Source organism: Salvelinus alpinus, chromosome 26 (genome assembly GCF_045679555.1).
Source record: "Salvelinus alpinus chromosome 26, SLU_Salpinus.1, whole genome shotgun sequence".
Classification (NCBI taxonomy): Eukaryota; Metazoa; Chordata; class Actinopteri; order Salmoniformes; family Salmonidae; genus Salvelinus; species Salvelinus alpinus.
Window position 1 is genome coordinate 15813414 of NC_092111.1, and position 16317 is coordinate 15829730.

General features: G+C 43.6%; 1 protein-coding gene across 4 annotated transcripts in view; it reads left to right on the forward strand.

The window, feature by feature from the left end:
* Positions 1-16317, forward strand: part of LOC139554823 (A-kinase anchor protein 9-like) — a 139569-nt gene that overhangs the window by 72245 nt on the left and 51007 nt on the right. For all 4 annotated transcript variants that reach the window (XM_071367981.1, XM_071367982.1, XM_071367984.1 and 1 more), the window contains exon 22: positions 6530-6771. In XM_071367981.1, coding sequence (XP_071224082.1) covers positions 6530-6771 — 242 coding nt within the window. The remainder of the gene's footprint in view (positions 1-6529; positions 6772-16317) is intronic.

Below are 16317 nucleotides of genomic sequence, written 5' to 3' on the forward strand. Positions count from 1 at the left end.
CCTGTCAAGTGGATGGATTATCTTGGCAAAGGATAAATGCTTACTAATAGTGATGTAAACAAATTTGTGCACAGCATTTGAGCGAAATAAGCTTTTTGTGCTTATGGAACATTTCTGGGATTTTTTTCCCCCAGCTCATGAAACATGGGACCAACACTTTACATGTTGCGTTTATATTTTTCTTCCGTGTACATTTAATATCAATGCAAATGTATCTTTATTGTACCAAGCCTTCCGTCAAACTACCCTCGTCAGGGTGACCAAAACTTGCAAAATTGATCTCATCTGTATATTTTCCTAATTACAGCCAATGGCTGCTAAGTGCACAATAATCAGTTTCAGTGTGCAGACAGAGAGCAATACATAATGACTATAGCATTCATGGCAATTTCATCCCAGCGCCAAACATTATTAAAAGTCAAGTTCCCACAGTTACTAGAGGAAAATCAGTCCAGCCAGACTAACACTCCTGTCAATAGTAGGCAGTGTTTCAGAATCACGTGCTGTAACTAATGAATCATAGGAATTAATGTAACTCTGGAGGTGACATGGCAATCCTTCGCCAATACCTTTTAACCAGACTCTTATTGTAAGGCTCAGAGTTTTTCCTGGTCGCTGCCCCATACGGACTACCTGGTATTAACAGAATGTATAATTGCCTCCCGACAATACTTGCTCATAACCTTTATTTCACACATCATAGAATCACACGACTAGATAGCTGAATTAAGCAATTGAAGTCAGGTGCACTTGCTCAAGGGCACAACAGCAGTATACCCTACCCTGGACAATTTTATTGTCCATCCATTCCACCAACTACTCCCTAACTATCAGACAATAGTGGTTATACCATTACACTCCTTAGCGTCTGTATACTCATCTCTTGGTATGTGGCCCGAAGGTGGAGTCCCCAAACATGACAAGTGTGTTTGACCCAATGCACTGCCAAGCTTAACAATATGCCTCTCCCTTATGTGTCTACAGGCTTAAGGGGATACTGCGAGACTCTGGCATTTTAAGTGCAATGACGAAGTCTACAGGTACAGTTGTAAAGGTAGTTAGCACTAGTTAACTACTGCTAACTTTCTTCAAACTGCACGCAGAGACATGAACATGTTATTCACAAGTTCATCTGGCTCTGGGTAAGTGGATAAATGCCAGAATCTTGCAGTATCCCTTTAAGTGGTAAAGTCTGCTCTAGTGTGGGAAAATCTCCCCGGAAGTAAACATCTGCCTGCCCTCTACACACATGAGACACACACACACATATGCGGTGTGCATAACTAAGGTTAATTATTGTGGTTAGATTTTACAGTTCGGAGAACTAGTTAGTTAACCAACCGCTTAACTTTTTTTTGTTTGTTACCTTTTTCAAATGCTCTGGTATTTTATCAATGAAGTATAGCTGTTGACGGGTTATTTGAATGTGACGTGAACTGAAAAAGAATCAATGTGCACAATAGTACTGACTCCTTATTGAGATTTTGTTTTCACAAAGTACATGACATTCAGGGTTCTCCTCTTCCCCCTTCACCATAATCTTGTATGAACCACACATATCCTGTGGCATGTGTATTTGCATTCAAATTCAGTTAGCAGTCATGATAGAAGATGTCCACTGATCCATCATCTCTCCTCCTGCATTCTCTTGCTAGAAAAGTGTGGACCAATGCACTGAAAAGAGAGATGTGTCCCCTCCTGTGTCCCTCCTGAGAATAAAGAGGCAATTGTGGATCATTCAGTAACATAATGTCTGTTCTTTCCTTTTTAGTTCTTTGTGTGGTTGTGTCTGGGGTGGCACTACCAGTCAGCTAGGATTGAGACTGTAACGCCCTGCTTTCATGTGATATTGCAGCTGGGGATTTTAATAAAGCAAATTAAGGAAAACGCTACTGGAGTTCTATCAACACATTACCTGTAGTACTCGCGCTTCAAAAACTCTCGACCATTGTTACTCTCCCTTCCGGGATGGCTACAATGCCCACCCCCACCCTCCTTTCGGCAAATCAGATCACGATTCTATTCTATGCTGAAGACACATTTGACCAGCTGGCTGGAGTGTTTACGGACATATTCAATCTCTCCTTATCCCAGTCTGCTATCCCCACTTGCTTCAAGATGTCCACAATTGTTCCTGTACCCAAGAAAGCGAAGGTAACTTAACTAAATGACTATCGCCCCGTAGCACTCACTTATTTCATCATGAAGTGCTTTGAGAGGCTAGTTAACGATCATATCACCTCCACCTTACCTGCCACCCTAGACCCACTTCAATTTGCTTACCGCCCCAATAGGTCCACAGACGATGCAATCGCCATCACACTGCACACTGCCTTATCCCATCTGGACAAGGAATACCTATGTAAGAATGCTGTTCATTGACTACAGCTCAGAATATAACACCATAGTACCCTCCAAGTTCATCATCAAACTCGAGGCCATGGGTCTGAACCTCGTCCTGTGCAACTGGATCCTGGACTTCATTACAGGCCACCCCCCAGGTAGTGAAGGGAGGAAACCACACCTCCACTTCGCTGATCCTCAACACGGGCCCCACAAAGGTGAGTGCTCAGCCTCCTCCTGTACTCCCTGTTCACCCATGACTGCGTGGCCATGCACGCCTCCAACTCAATCAAGTTTGCAGACGACACAACAGTGTCTGTAGGCCTGTTACCAACAATGGCGAGATAGCCTACAGGGAGGAGGTGAGTGCCCTGGCAGAGTGGTGCCAGGAAAATAACCTCAACAAAATGAAGAAGCTGATCGTGGACTTCCAGAGACAGCAGAGGAAGCACGCCCCCATCCACATTGACGGAACTGCAGTGGAGTAGGTGAAAAGCTTCAAGTTCCTCGGCGTACACATCACTGTCTGAAATGGTCCACCCACAAAGACAGTGTGGTGAAGAAAGTGCAACAGCGCTTCTTCAACCTCAGGAGGCTGAAGAAATGCGGCTTGGTCCCTAAGACGCTCATAAAACATTTACAGATACACAATAGAGAGCATCTTGTTGGGCTGTATCACCGCCTAATACGGCAACTGCACCGCCCTTCAACCGCAAGGCTCTCCAGAGGATGGTGCAGGCTGCCCAACGCATCACCGGGGGCACACTGCCTGACCTCCAGGACACCTACAGCACCCAATGTTACAGGAAGGTTCACCCCACTTTCATCCAGAAGATGAGGTCAGTACAGGTGCATCAAAGCTGGGACCGAGAGACTGAAAACAGCTTGTATCTCAAGGCCATCAGACTATTAAATAGCCATCACTAGCTGGCTACCACCCGGTTGATCAACCCTGCACCAGTAATTACATGTACATAGACATGGAATCACTGGTCACTTAAATAAAGTTTACATGCTGTTTTACTAATTTCATACGTATATACATACTTCTAATGTATTTTAGTCAATGCCACTCCGACATTGCTCATCCTAATATTTCTTTATTCCATTCTTTAGATTTATGTGACTTGTTAGATACTACTGGACTGTTGGAGCTAGGTGTTAAGTTCATGTTTTAAGTATCCCTATATTTCTGTTATTACGGGGCTATCACTCAGTCAAGAGTGCGCCTGCGCAGGGAGTCTAGTTGTCGATGGACCTAGCCTTGAGGGTAATGGCTACCTTGTAGTGTGTTCATATAGTATAGTAAACTTTGTTAAACTGGATCCGTGTCGTTGTGTCATTTCGAGTTAACACTAGGCACACAAGCATTTCGCTAAACCGCAATAACATCAATAACAGATGATGCAATCTCTATTGCACTCCACACTGCCCTTTCCCACCTGTGTGAGAATGCTATTCATTGACTACAGCTCAGCGTTAAACACCATAGTGCCCTCAAAGCGCATCACCCAGCATAGGACCCTAAGATTAAACACCTCCCTCTGCAACTGAATCATGGAGTTCCTGACGGGCCACCCCCAGGTGGTAAGGGTAGGTAACAACACATCCGCCACGCTGATCCTCAACACGTGGGCCCCTCAGGGGTGGGTGCTCAGTCCCCTCTTGTACTCCCTGTTCACTCATGACTGCACGACCAGGCACGACTCCAACACCATAATTAAGTTTTCCAATGGCACAACAGTGATAGGCCTGATCAACGACAAGACAGCCAATAGGGAGGAGGTCAAAGACCTGGCCATGTGGTGCCAGGACAAGAACCTCTCCCTCAACGTGATCAGGACAAAGGAGATGATTGTGGACTACAGGAAAAGGAGGACCGAGCATGCCCCCATTCTCATCGACAGGGCTTTAGTGGAGCAGGTTGAGAGCTTCAAGTTCCTTGGTGTCCACTACACCCTAACAAACTAACATGGTCCAAGCACACCAAGACAGTTGGGAAGAGGGCACGACAAATCCTATTCCCCAGGCGATTTGCATTGCCCCCCCGCCCCCTCTTTTACACTGCTGCTACTCTGTTATTATCTATGCATAGTCACTTTAATAACTCAATCTACATGTACATATTACCTCGACTAACCGGTGCCCCCGCACATTGACTCGGTACTGGTACCCCTGTACAGTCGTGGCCAAAAGTTTTGAGAATGACACACATTAATTTCCACAAGGTTTCTGCTTCAGTGTCTTTAGATATTTTTGTCAGATGGAATACTGAAGTATAATTATAAGCATTTCACAAGTGTCAAAGGCTTTTATTGACAATTACATGAAGTTGATGCAAAGAGTCAATATTTGCAGTGTTGACCCTTATTTTTCAAGACCTTTGCAATCCGCCCTGGCATGCTGTCAATTAACTTCTGGGCCACATCCTGACTGATGGCAGCCCATTCTTGCATAATCAATGCTTGGAGTTTGTCAGAATCTGGGTTTTTGTTTGTCCACCCGCCTCTTGAGGATTTACCACACATTCTCAATGGGATTAAGGTCTGGGGTGTTTCCTGGCCATGGACCCAAAATATTGTTGTTTTGTTCCCCGATCCACTTAGTTATTACTTTTGCCTTATGGCAAGGTGCGCCATCATGCTGGAAAATGCATTGTTCGTCACCAAACTGTTCCTGGATGTTTGGGAGAAGTTGATATCTTCTCTTGATGTGTTGGTACCATTCTTTATTCATGGCTGTGTTCTTAGGCAAAATTGTGAGTGAGCCCACTCCCTTGGCTGAGAAGCAACCCCACACATGAATGGTCTCAGGATGCTTTATTGTTGGCATGACACAGGACTGATGGTAGCGCTCACCTTGTCTTCTCCGGACAAGCTTTTTTCCGGATGCCCCAAACAATCGGAAAGGGGATTCATCAGAGAAAATGACTTTACCCCAGTCCTCAGCAGAACAATCCCTGTACCTTTTGCAGAATGTCTGTCCCTGATGTTTTTCCTGCTGAGAAGTGGCTTCTTTGCTGCCCTTCTTGGCACCAGGCCATCCTCAAAGTCTTTGCCTCACTGTGCATGCAGATGCACTCACACCTATCTGCTGCCATTCCTGAGCAAGCGCTGTACTGGTGGTGCCCCGATCCCGCAGCTGAATCAACTTTAGGAGACGGTCCTGGCGCTTGCTGGACTTTTTTGGGCACCCTGAAGCCTTCTTCACCACAATTGAACCGTTCTCCTTGAAGTTCTTGATGATCCGATAAATGGTTGATTTAGGTGCAGTCTTACTGGCAGCAATATCCTTGCCTGTGAAGCCCTTTTTTGTGCAAAGCAATGATGACGGCACATGTTTCCTTGCAGGTAAACATGGTTGACATCGGAAGAACAATGATTCCAAGCACCTCCTTTTGAAGCTTCCAGTCTATTCGAACTCAATCAGCATTAACAGAGTGATCTCCAGCCTTGTCCTTAACAACACTCACACCTGTGTTAACGAGAGAATTACTGACATGTCAGCTGGTCCTTTTGTGGCAGGGCTGAAATGCAGTGGAAATGTTTTTGGGGGATTCAGTTCATTTGCATGGCAAAGACGGACTTTGCAATTAGTTGCAATTCATCTGATCACTCTTCATAACATTCTGGAGTATATGCAAATTGCCATCATACAAACTGAGGCAGCAGACTTTGTGAAAATTTATATTTGTGTCATTCTCAAAACCTTTGGCCACGACTGTATATAGCCTCGCTATTGTTATTTTAATGCTGCTCTTTAATTATTTTTTACTTTTATCTCTTATTCTTATTTTTGGGGGGAAATATATATATTTTTAACTGCATTGTTGGTTAAGGGCTTGTAAGTAAGCATTCCACTAAGGTCTACACCTGTTGTTTTCATGTGACAAATACACATATTTATCAAATTAAATTGTATGTGACCAATAAACATAAGGACAGTGCTCATACTACAAGACCAAGGAATGGATGGGAAACTCCTCGGAAGCCTTGTGTGATTAAGACCTGGGATACCATGCCTTATATTATAATTGTTGATGAATGCTTTGCCATAAAATAAATTGTTTGGATGAAAATGATTAAATGAATGACTGGTTGATATTGGTGACAATGAAAACCATATTATTTTCCAATGAAGTGTATTCTCCTGACAATTAACTTTGCCTTCCATTTTTCCTGTCCAGATGTGTCGACCACTGAGAGTTGCCAAGGCAGCGAGACTGGGGCGGGTGACGTGAGCATGTGGTCGGGTGAGACAGAGACGGACGAGGGTCTGGAGTTGTCCCAGCAGATGACTGACTGCCACAGCCTGTTGCCAGGAGCGGAGCTTCAGCTGGAGAACGAGGAGTACCTCATGAATATTAGCTCCCGCCTCCAGGCCGCCGTAGAGAAACTGCTGGTGGCCATCACAGAGACGACCAATCAGGTACGTCACAGCAAGTTTCACAAGAGCGTGGTGTGCTCAGCACAAAGGTTGTGGACCACACAGAATTTGTTCTATAATTCTGTATTATCTTATACAAGTTGATTGTCATTTAAAAGGCTGCTGTTGATTAAAGCATTGTGGCGCAAACTAAAGCCTCTGCCATATCTAGCGGTAGGCTACATACTATAAATACACCATTCCGGGAACTGTGTGTGAGCGAAATACCAGTGCTATACAATGGTTGGAAATGTATTTATCACCTAAACATTCTCTTGTTGACAGTCCCGTATTGTTGCTTGTTGCTGTAAAGTTTTTGGAAGTTACAATGACATGGGCAACATGCGCTCTTTGTCAAATACATAAATTACATGCATGAGATTATTGGCAAACGTGTAAATGGCCACTCACTGACAATACACTATGTATTTTACACAATCATAACCCCCTGTGTTTTTTTTTGTCTATTCACACACAGTCCCTTTAGAGATGAGACTGCAGAATCATGTTCGCTATTAGATAGCCGGAGCAAGAATTAATTCACCACACAATAGGCCTGGTTCAATCCCAGCGGTTGCCTATAGATACACGTGGATTTGCATAGAGCGTTGTGTCTCTTCCTCCCCCTAGCCTACTATAATCCAGCTGGACTCCGATGACTCCTACCCCTCAGGCTACTGCATCGCAGTGCTAGAGGCGTCACTGCAGACCTGGGTTCGATCCCGGGCTGTATCATAACCGGCTGTGATCGGGCGTCCCATACAGTGGCACATAATTGGCCCAGCATCGTCCATGTTAGGGGAGGGTTTGGCCGGGGTAGACCGTCATTGTAAATAAGAATTTGTTCTTGACTGACTTGCCTAGTTAAATAAAGGTTTAATAGAAACTAAAGGCTACTACTGCACATTCACTGTGTGTGTGCCCTCTGCCAGCCTAGAGATACTTTATACATCATTAAAATGTGGTACAGTTTCTGCATCATACTGCATCTTCTGTTCTGTTTGTCCTATATTCAAGCATTACTCATGGTGTAGTGGTTGTGCATGTAAAAATAGCTCAGAAGAGATTCAAGGACATGCACTGATATTTAAATATCCCTCTGTGGCTAGTTGGGAGCATCTGTAAATTACACAATGTACAGTTGAAGTCGGAAGTTTACGTACACCTTAGCCAAATATATTTAAACTCAGTTTTTCCACAATTCTTGACATTTAATCCTAGTAAAACATCACTGTCTTAGGTCAGTTAGGATCACCACTTTATTTTAAGAATGTGAAATGTCAGAATAATAGTAGAGAATGATTTTAATTTCAGATTTTATTTCTTTCCTCACATTCCCAGTGGGTCAGAAGTTTACATACACTCAATTAGTATTTGGTAGCATTGCCTTTAAATTGTTCAACTTGGGTCAAACGTTTTGGGTAGCCTTCCACAATAAGTTGGGTGGATTTTGGCCCATTCCTCCTGACAGAGCTGGTGTAACGGAGTCAGGTTTGTAGGCCTCCTTGCTCGCACACGCTTTTTCAGTTCTCCCCACAAATGTTCTATAGAATTGAGGACAGGGCTTTGTGATGGCCACTCCAATACCTTGACTTTGTTGTCCTTAAGCCATTTTGCCACAACTTTGGAAGTATGCTTGGGATCATTGTCCATTTGGAAGATCCATTTGCGGGCAAGCTTTAACTTCCTGGCTGATGTCTTAAGATGTTGCTTCAATATATCCACATAATTTTCCTCCTTCGTGATGCCATCTGTTTTGTGAAGTACACCGGGAAGTGCACCAGGCACCCCCACAACTTTATACTGCCAACCCCGTGCTTCACTGTTGGGGGATGGTGTTTTTCGGTTTGCAAGCCTCCCCCTTTTCCCTCCATGGCCCAACAGTTCTATTTTTGTTTCATCAGACCAGAGGACTTTTCTCCAAAAAGTACGATCTTTGTCCCCATGTGCAGTTGCAAACCGTAGTCTGGCTTTTTTATGGCGGTTTTGGAGCAGTGGCTTCTTCCTCGCTGAGCAGCCTTTCAGGTTATGTTGATATAGGACTCTTTTTACTGTGGATATAGGCACTTTTGTACCTGTTTCCTCCAGCATCTTCACAAGGTCCTTTGCTGTTGTTCTGGGATTGATTTTCACTTTTCGCACCAAAGTATGTTTATCTCTAGGAGACAGAACGCGTCTCCTTCCTGAGCGGTATGACGGCTGCGTGTTCCCATGCTGTTTATACTTGCGTACTATTGTTTGTACAGATGAACGTGGTACCTTCAGGCGTTTGGAAATTGCTCCCAAGGATGAATCAGACTTGTGGAGGTTTACATTTTTCTTTCTGAGGTCTTCTCTGATTTCTTTTGATTTTCCCATGAGGTCAAGCAAAGAGGCACTGAGTTTGAAGATAGGCCTTGAAATACATCCACAGGTACACCTGCAATTGACTTAAATGATGTCAATTAGCCTAACAGAAGCTTCTATAGCCATGACATAATTTTCTGGAATTTTCCAAGCTGTTTAACGGCACAGTCAACTTCTGACCCACTGGAATTGTGATACATTGAAATAATCTGTCTGTAAACAATTGTTGGAAAAATGGCTTGTGTCATGCACAAAGTAGATGTCCCTAACCGACTTGCCAAAACTATAGTTTGTTGACAAGAAATTTGTGGAGTGGTTGAAAAACGAATTTTAATTACTCCAACCTAAGTGTATGTAAACTTCCAACTTCAATTGTACATGGGACAATGTAAAAATTCCAATAGCTCCAAATTTCCATAACTTAAAAGCCTTAAACCAACTAAGTTGGAGAAATTCATATACAGTTTTTGAAAGCATTTAATGATAACTAAAAGGTGTGCAACATGAAAATATTCTCATTGCATTGTGTAATTTGACGGTCACTAACTAGCCCCGGAGATAGGCTATCTGAAGTCAAACCAACTCGACACGGTCGACACACCAGCCGGCAGAAGCTAATTGGCAAAATAATTTGGCTAACTCTTCCCACCTACGAACACACACAATAGACACCCACACAATGATGTGTATAAATCCTGGATGACTGACAGGAGGCGCTGTATTGTAGCCACCACACAGCCAACTTGACAATCCTCCTCCATTGTAAAAAAGATTTTAGAAGTTATAGAAATGCATTTCTTAATGTCTACATTTGTTTTTGACACATTCCTTCTATTACTGACACTTTGATGCATATGTTTTAATTATATTATGTGAGCTAAAAGTACAAATGTAACATTTTTATAAAGAAATATAACATTCCTTAGTGCTAAAGTTACTGTCCCCACTACAACAAGCAATACTTGTAATTTTGTTCTTGAAACATTTAATTGAAATACTGTAGAATTCCATTCATTCCTATGAAGGACTGCTTCCACTGGAGAGTGCCAATATGGCCGACTGGTTCCTTCATAGCCTTTCAATGGTCAATACATAGCGTCAGCAATCCAGTGTTTATATATACAGTACCAGTCAAAAGTCTGGACACCTACTCATTCAAGTTTTTTTTTTACTATTGTCTACATTGTAGAATAATAGGTGACTACCACATGAAGCTGGTTGAGAGAATGCAAAGGGTGGCTACTTTGAAGAATCTCAAATATTTTTTGATTTGTTTAACACTTTTTTGGTTAGTACATGATCCCATGTGTTGTACTTTCATAGTTTTGTTGTCTTCACTATTGTTCTACAAAGAAAAACCCTTGAATGAGTAGGTGTGTCTGAACCTTTGACTGGAACTGTATATACAGTGCATTCAGAAAGTATTCAGTCCCCTTGACTGTTTCCGCATGCAAAGGGTGAACTTTGCATGCAACCTGTGTGTGAGAACTTCTATTGAAGCATGTTGTATGATAGGCCTATTCCAATACACATGTAAAAGAGCTAGATGTGATTGCATCTATCAGGCGTTTTAAACACCTAACAAGCCACTTGTAACCTTAGCTTTTTTTTTTTATACAGACTGATAAACTGAGTGTGTCTGTGTGTGGAGGTCAATGCAGTATCTCTTGCTCCCTACCCCGGACAGCCCAATAAAAGTCACCGGTTTGTGTACTCTGAATCAGTGGGTGAGTGTAAAGAAACCAACGGTCCAACCTTAAATCAATAAAAAGCCTATTTTATATTTGGAATGTTGACCAAGGTTTACTCGAATACATGTCAAACACTGTGTCACTTCAAACTGGGGATTACTGCCTAGTGATTGGAAGCCAAGCTCACAAATCATTCTAGATCTCTGTCCTCACAAGACCTAATGTTAATGGCTAATTTAAAGGGATATTCGGGATTTGGGCAATGAAGCCCTTTATCTACTTCCCCAGAATCCGATGAACTTTTGGATACCATATGTATGTCTCTGTTCAGTTTGAAGGAAGTTGCCAACTAGCGTTGGTGCAATTGCTAACTAGGGTTAGCGCAATGACTGGAAGTCTATGGGAACACCTGGCATGCTAGTTAGTATTGACTCACGTTCTTCTGATCTTGTGTGAGGATAATGTTCTATACACTGATCTTTACAGGTAACTTACTGATCGTAACAGTTTGAGGGCTGATAGTTGTCTCCCGCTTCCCTTGAAAAACAAAATTCAAATGGTCTGATTAATACTGCCATTGAGAAAATTCAAAACAAACCGAGACATGATCTTTTTCAAGGACAGCCTCGCAAAAAGAAGCATTCTTGCGTTCTAACTACCCGCTATTCAAAGTGCTCTGAACAAATTAAGGGACTCGTTCACGAACATTGGCACATTCTAAGATCCGATGACCGTATCGGTAATGTGTTTTCGGACCCTCCCTTGGTCGTGTTCTCGCAGGTCAGATATCTCAGAGATCAATTGGTAAACTATGATTTACCACCCCAAGATATCCCTGCACAATGTCTATTTGCGCCCCTACTGGATGGAAACTTACAAGTGTAATGGCTGTGCTCAATCCAATGGCACTTATAAATGTAGAGCCTTCAAACACCGCCAAACAGGGAAACCGATCCCAATCAAAGGTGTTATCATGTGCTCCACTAAGGCCGTTATTAATCTTATAACTTGTCCTTGTGGTAAAAATGATATGGGAAAACAAAGCGCAATTTAAAAGTATGAATCTCGGAGCATCGTAGCACCATTAGGTGCAAAAACTCGACTTACCCAGTTGCGGCCCTCTTTTTGGAAGCAAACCACTTCGTCCCTACGTTATATCGGCATCGAACACGTCACCCTCTGTTACGAATCCCTTTGGCCCGACAGTCTAGGGGGGATGGTAATGGGACCCGTAACATAACTCATGCAAATTATAGTAGTGACAAAGAGTGAAAAACGAAATAACCACGACAACTAAGATCTACCGTCAAACACTCAAGGTTTATTTATAAAACACACGGTAATGGGGGGAGCAGGAAAAGGAGCTGAGCTGGACCCAAGGAATGAAACAATAATAATCCAAAAACACCCCTAGACTAGCCTATTTCAACAACCACTAACTAACAAATACAGGGGGTGGTCCGCCCAGTTCTAACTAGTGTTTTTAACAACGTTTACCTACGGGTAATGTATGCCCATGGGCGACTTATCTGGTTACCCCCTTTTCCCAGCATTAAACAAACACTCAAACACCATAACCTAAACAATACTCACAAGTGGGGACAAAGTGACATGTAGATGCAAAACAAACAAGCGATCTACAGACAGAAGGCATTTACAGAGAGATTGAGCTGGTGAGAAAACAACTGACAGGGGTTTTAAACCAAGGGAAAGGGACTGTGATTGGGTAAGGGAAAAGGAGCAGGTGTCTTCCGATTAGCGACTGATTGATGACTGATTGGGGAATGATTGTCACCTGTGAGTAGGGGAGAAGGAGAGAAAAGAAATACACACAGGACACACACAGAACACTTGTATCCGTAACACCCTCCTTAGAAGAGGGGGTGACCTCGACAATTTATTGTTAATACGTGAAGCTGCCTGGATCTTTAATTTAAAGACACTTGCTCCCTTCGGTCTCAACGTAGATTTTGATCTGAAGCCATTCTTGCAATTATTGTGATTTTGCTAGTGTAAATGTTTGTAGGCCTATGTTGCCAAATTGTATCTATGATCGTATGCTATCCTTTCATGTTTGTGGTATGTTATTTTTATATCTGAGAATGAAACCAATGATATCAGGCCACACCCGGCCATGATTACAGACACCTGTGTTTGTCCTATATAAACTAGTCAACCTGTAATGTTTGTCATTATACCCTGATGAAGACAGCTTGTTTGTCGAAACGTAGGTTATTAAAATATTGCATCTGAGCTCCTAGAGTGTGGCTCTCCTAAAATTTCTCAAGTATTGGCTCACGAAACTACCTCTTAACTTCCTTCATACTTGTCACAGATGCATAAAAAAAGTATACGTGTTCATATGACTCTGGAGAAAATCCCGAACTACCCATTTAATGGTTTCTTTCCTGACAGAATTGATTAATTAGTTCTTTGTGAGTGAATGATAGTGGATCGTTGTTTCCTGTCTGTAGGGCCTGGTCGTGTGAATTATGCTTGATCGTAATGAGTTTTTCTGGAATGTTAAGTGTCCTTTGGAAATAATTTGCTGTAGTAGGTGTTTCTCACTTACCCTTCTATTATAGATCAGTCAGTGACATTTAAGGCCAACGTGTTGATTGTGTAAGTCCATGACCGTTTTACAGTTCACTTGCTCTCGAGACCGGGGCGGCTACGGCGGTATTTTTAGGAAACTTGTCTGTCAGTTCATCTGCACTGACGGAATATAAATCCTGTTTGACAAGCTCCTCCAAAAAGGATGTGTGTGTATGAGAGTGTGTGGAAGAGGGAGTGTGTGTATTTGCAAAGCGATACCTGCCCCATTAGCCCGGGGGGTTGAAATTACGCTAACTATTCCCTCCCCCTTTTCACTGAACAATATACTGCCCATGCTATCAATCCGGAAGTGAAAGCGGGAGAGACTCTGCCTGCCTGCTGCAAAACACACTGGGAGAACAGTTTAGACCACAACCTCTTCTTTTATGTCTGTTTCGAGAGGGATAGAGCGAGACCGAGATAGACAATGAAATGTAGGCTGGTGTATAAGGAGAGACTGGGAGAGAGGGAGGGACATGGAACTAGAATGAGCTAGAAAAGTGTGGTGACAGAGACTAGAGAGGGGCTACAGGGATATATCCCGAATGAGAGGGAGAACGAAAGAGGGGGAGAGCAACGAGAGCCTCACTGGATCGGGCGGCTTCAGAGTTAACACTTGGTTGGCTGCTCCATGTGTAAAGCAATTAAGGGGGGACCGGGGGGCTTCCCTTCCCTGCGGGTCGGTGCTGCATCGCCATGGTGGCATGAAATTGTTAATGAGCTTCCCGAGAGAGAAAGGGAGTGGGAGTGAGTGCTGCTGAGGGGTTAGGTCACGCTGTGCTCTGAGATAGTGAGCAAAACAGACAGAGAGATAAGTCTGTCAGAGGTGCAGCTAGGTCTCGCTTTATTTTACCGCCCTCAATCACTGCCAGGATTCAGGAATGCCTTTTTGTCCCAGGTACAACATGTGACTTTGGACTTTCTACCCCACAAAGGATTACTTTTCCCCTACACAAGGAGAAGTACTACCGGTATCTTTTCTTTTATGACTTGAAACTTTGTTTCAAGGGAGGACCTAGTTCTCAGTATTTACTTGGGACCTTTTGTTGTCTCTTCAGCATGCTATGCGTGTGGATCTGATTCTGAGCTGAGACTCCAGTGTGTTTACCCAAGGCTCTGTGCCTGGCAGCTCTGTAGAGACTGTTGTCTAGAGCCCGGCTACGTAGTCGGGACTCATCTGCTTTCTGCTGCTCTTCCCTCTTGGGCTCTCCCCCTGCTTTGCTAGTCTCAGCTGAAGACTCCATCCATCGCAGCAGGTGCACTGTAGATGCTGAAAGGATCACCGGAGAATTCATACAATCCGTGGAAATTTGTAGGGAAGTGAAGGCACTACAAGGATACACTAGTTGGTAATTGAAAACCCTTAAATTGTCTACCACAATGGATTCCTACCGCTCGTATTGGAATTCGAGCCACCAGGCAATGTGGGTGGAAGGGGAAGATCAGGATGTGTACGAGGTGGAATCTCGCGTGCCCCTGCCCCGACCTTTCCCCCTCTCCAGCGTCCTCAATGAGAAAAACGCTGTGGTGGTACAGACGCAAATCTCGCACGTCAACCACAGGACCAATGGTCACCTCCTTAAGGTGATCTCTAAGATCTCCCTGCCCACGCCGCCCTATACAGTAAGTTTACGTTCAGCTGCTGACCTGCCATGTAACCTATATGGAACTGTATAACTAGTGAAGTAAATATGACTCAGTCTGGACAGTTACTCTTTCTCATTCATCTGAAAGTGTCTTTCATTTGGCTGACTTGATGTTCTAAACAGCAATTTTGCCCATTATTGTATACAGTTCATAACATGACCTACATACAACCCCTCCTATATAGGAGTCTACACTAATACCTTATACAGCTAACTTGCTTGACAGCAGTATTTTGACTGGGCAACTTATACAGTGAAAAACACAGTGAGTAGCCTATACAGTCCAAGATAGGGCGGCGCACAATTGGCCCAGCGTCGTCCGGGTTTGGCCGGGGTAGGCCATCATTGTCAGCTGACTTGCCTAGTTAAAATAAAGATTACACTCCCTACTCTGCTTTCATCTGAGCAGGTGATCATGTGACATGAGCAAAAAATTACTCCAAGATTTCGGTGTGGCATGTTCGCGTGACTACTTCCTGGTTGTCATAATGTTGCAGTATGACTTTTGCTGCTGTGGGAGATATGGAAGTCTCACGATGTAAAGCCAACTGCATGTGAATTGTGGTGCTTATACACTACATGACCAAAAGTATGTGGACACCTGCTCGTCGAACATCTCATTCCAAAATCATGGGCATTAATATGGAGTTGGTCCACCCTTTGCTGCTATAACAGCATCCACTCTTCTGGGAAGGTTTACCACTAGATGTTGGAACATTGCGGTGGGGACTTGCTTCCATTCAGCCACGAGCATTAGTGAGGTTGGGCACTGATGTTGGGCAATTAGGCCTGGCTCGCAGTCGGCATTCCAATTCATCCCAAAGGTGTTCGATGGGGTTGAGGTCAAGGCTCTGTGCAAGCCAGTCAAGTTCTTCCACACCGATCTCTACAAACCATTTCTGTACGGACCTCACTTTGTGCATGGGGGCATTTCCTGGAACAGGAAAGCACCTTCCACAAACTGTTGCCACCAAGTTGGAAGCATATAATTGTCTAGAATGTCAATGTATGCTGTAGCGTTAAGATTTCCCTGCACTGGAACAAAGGTGCCTAACCCGAACCATGAAAAACAGCCCCAGACAATTATTCCTCCTCCACCAAACTTTACAGTTGGCACAATGCATTGGGGCAGGTAGCATTCTCCTGGCATCTGCCAAACTCAGATTCGTCCGTCGGACTGCCAGATGGGGAAGCGTGATTCATCTCTCCAGAGAATGTTTCTCCACTGCTCCAGAGGCAAGCTTTACACCACTCCAGCCAATGCTTTGCAT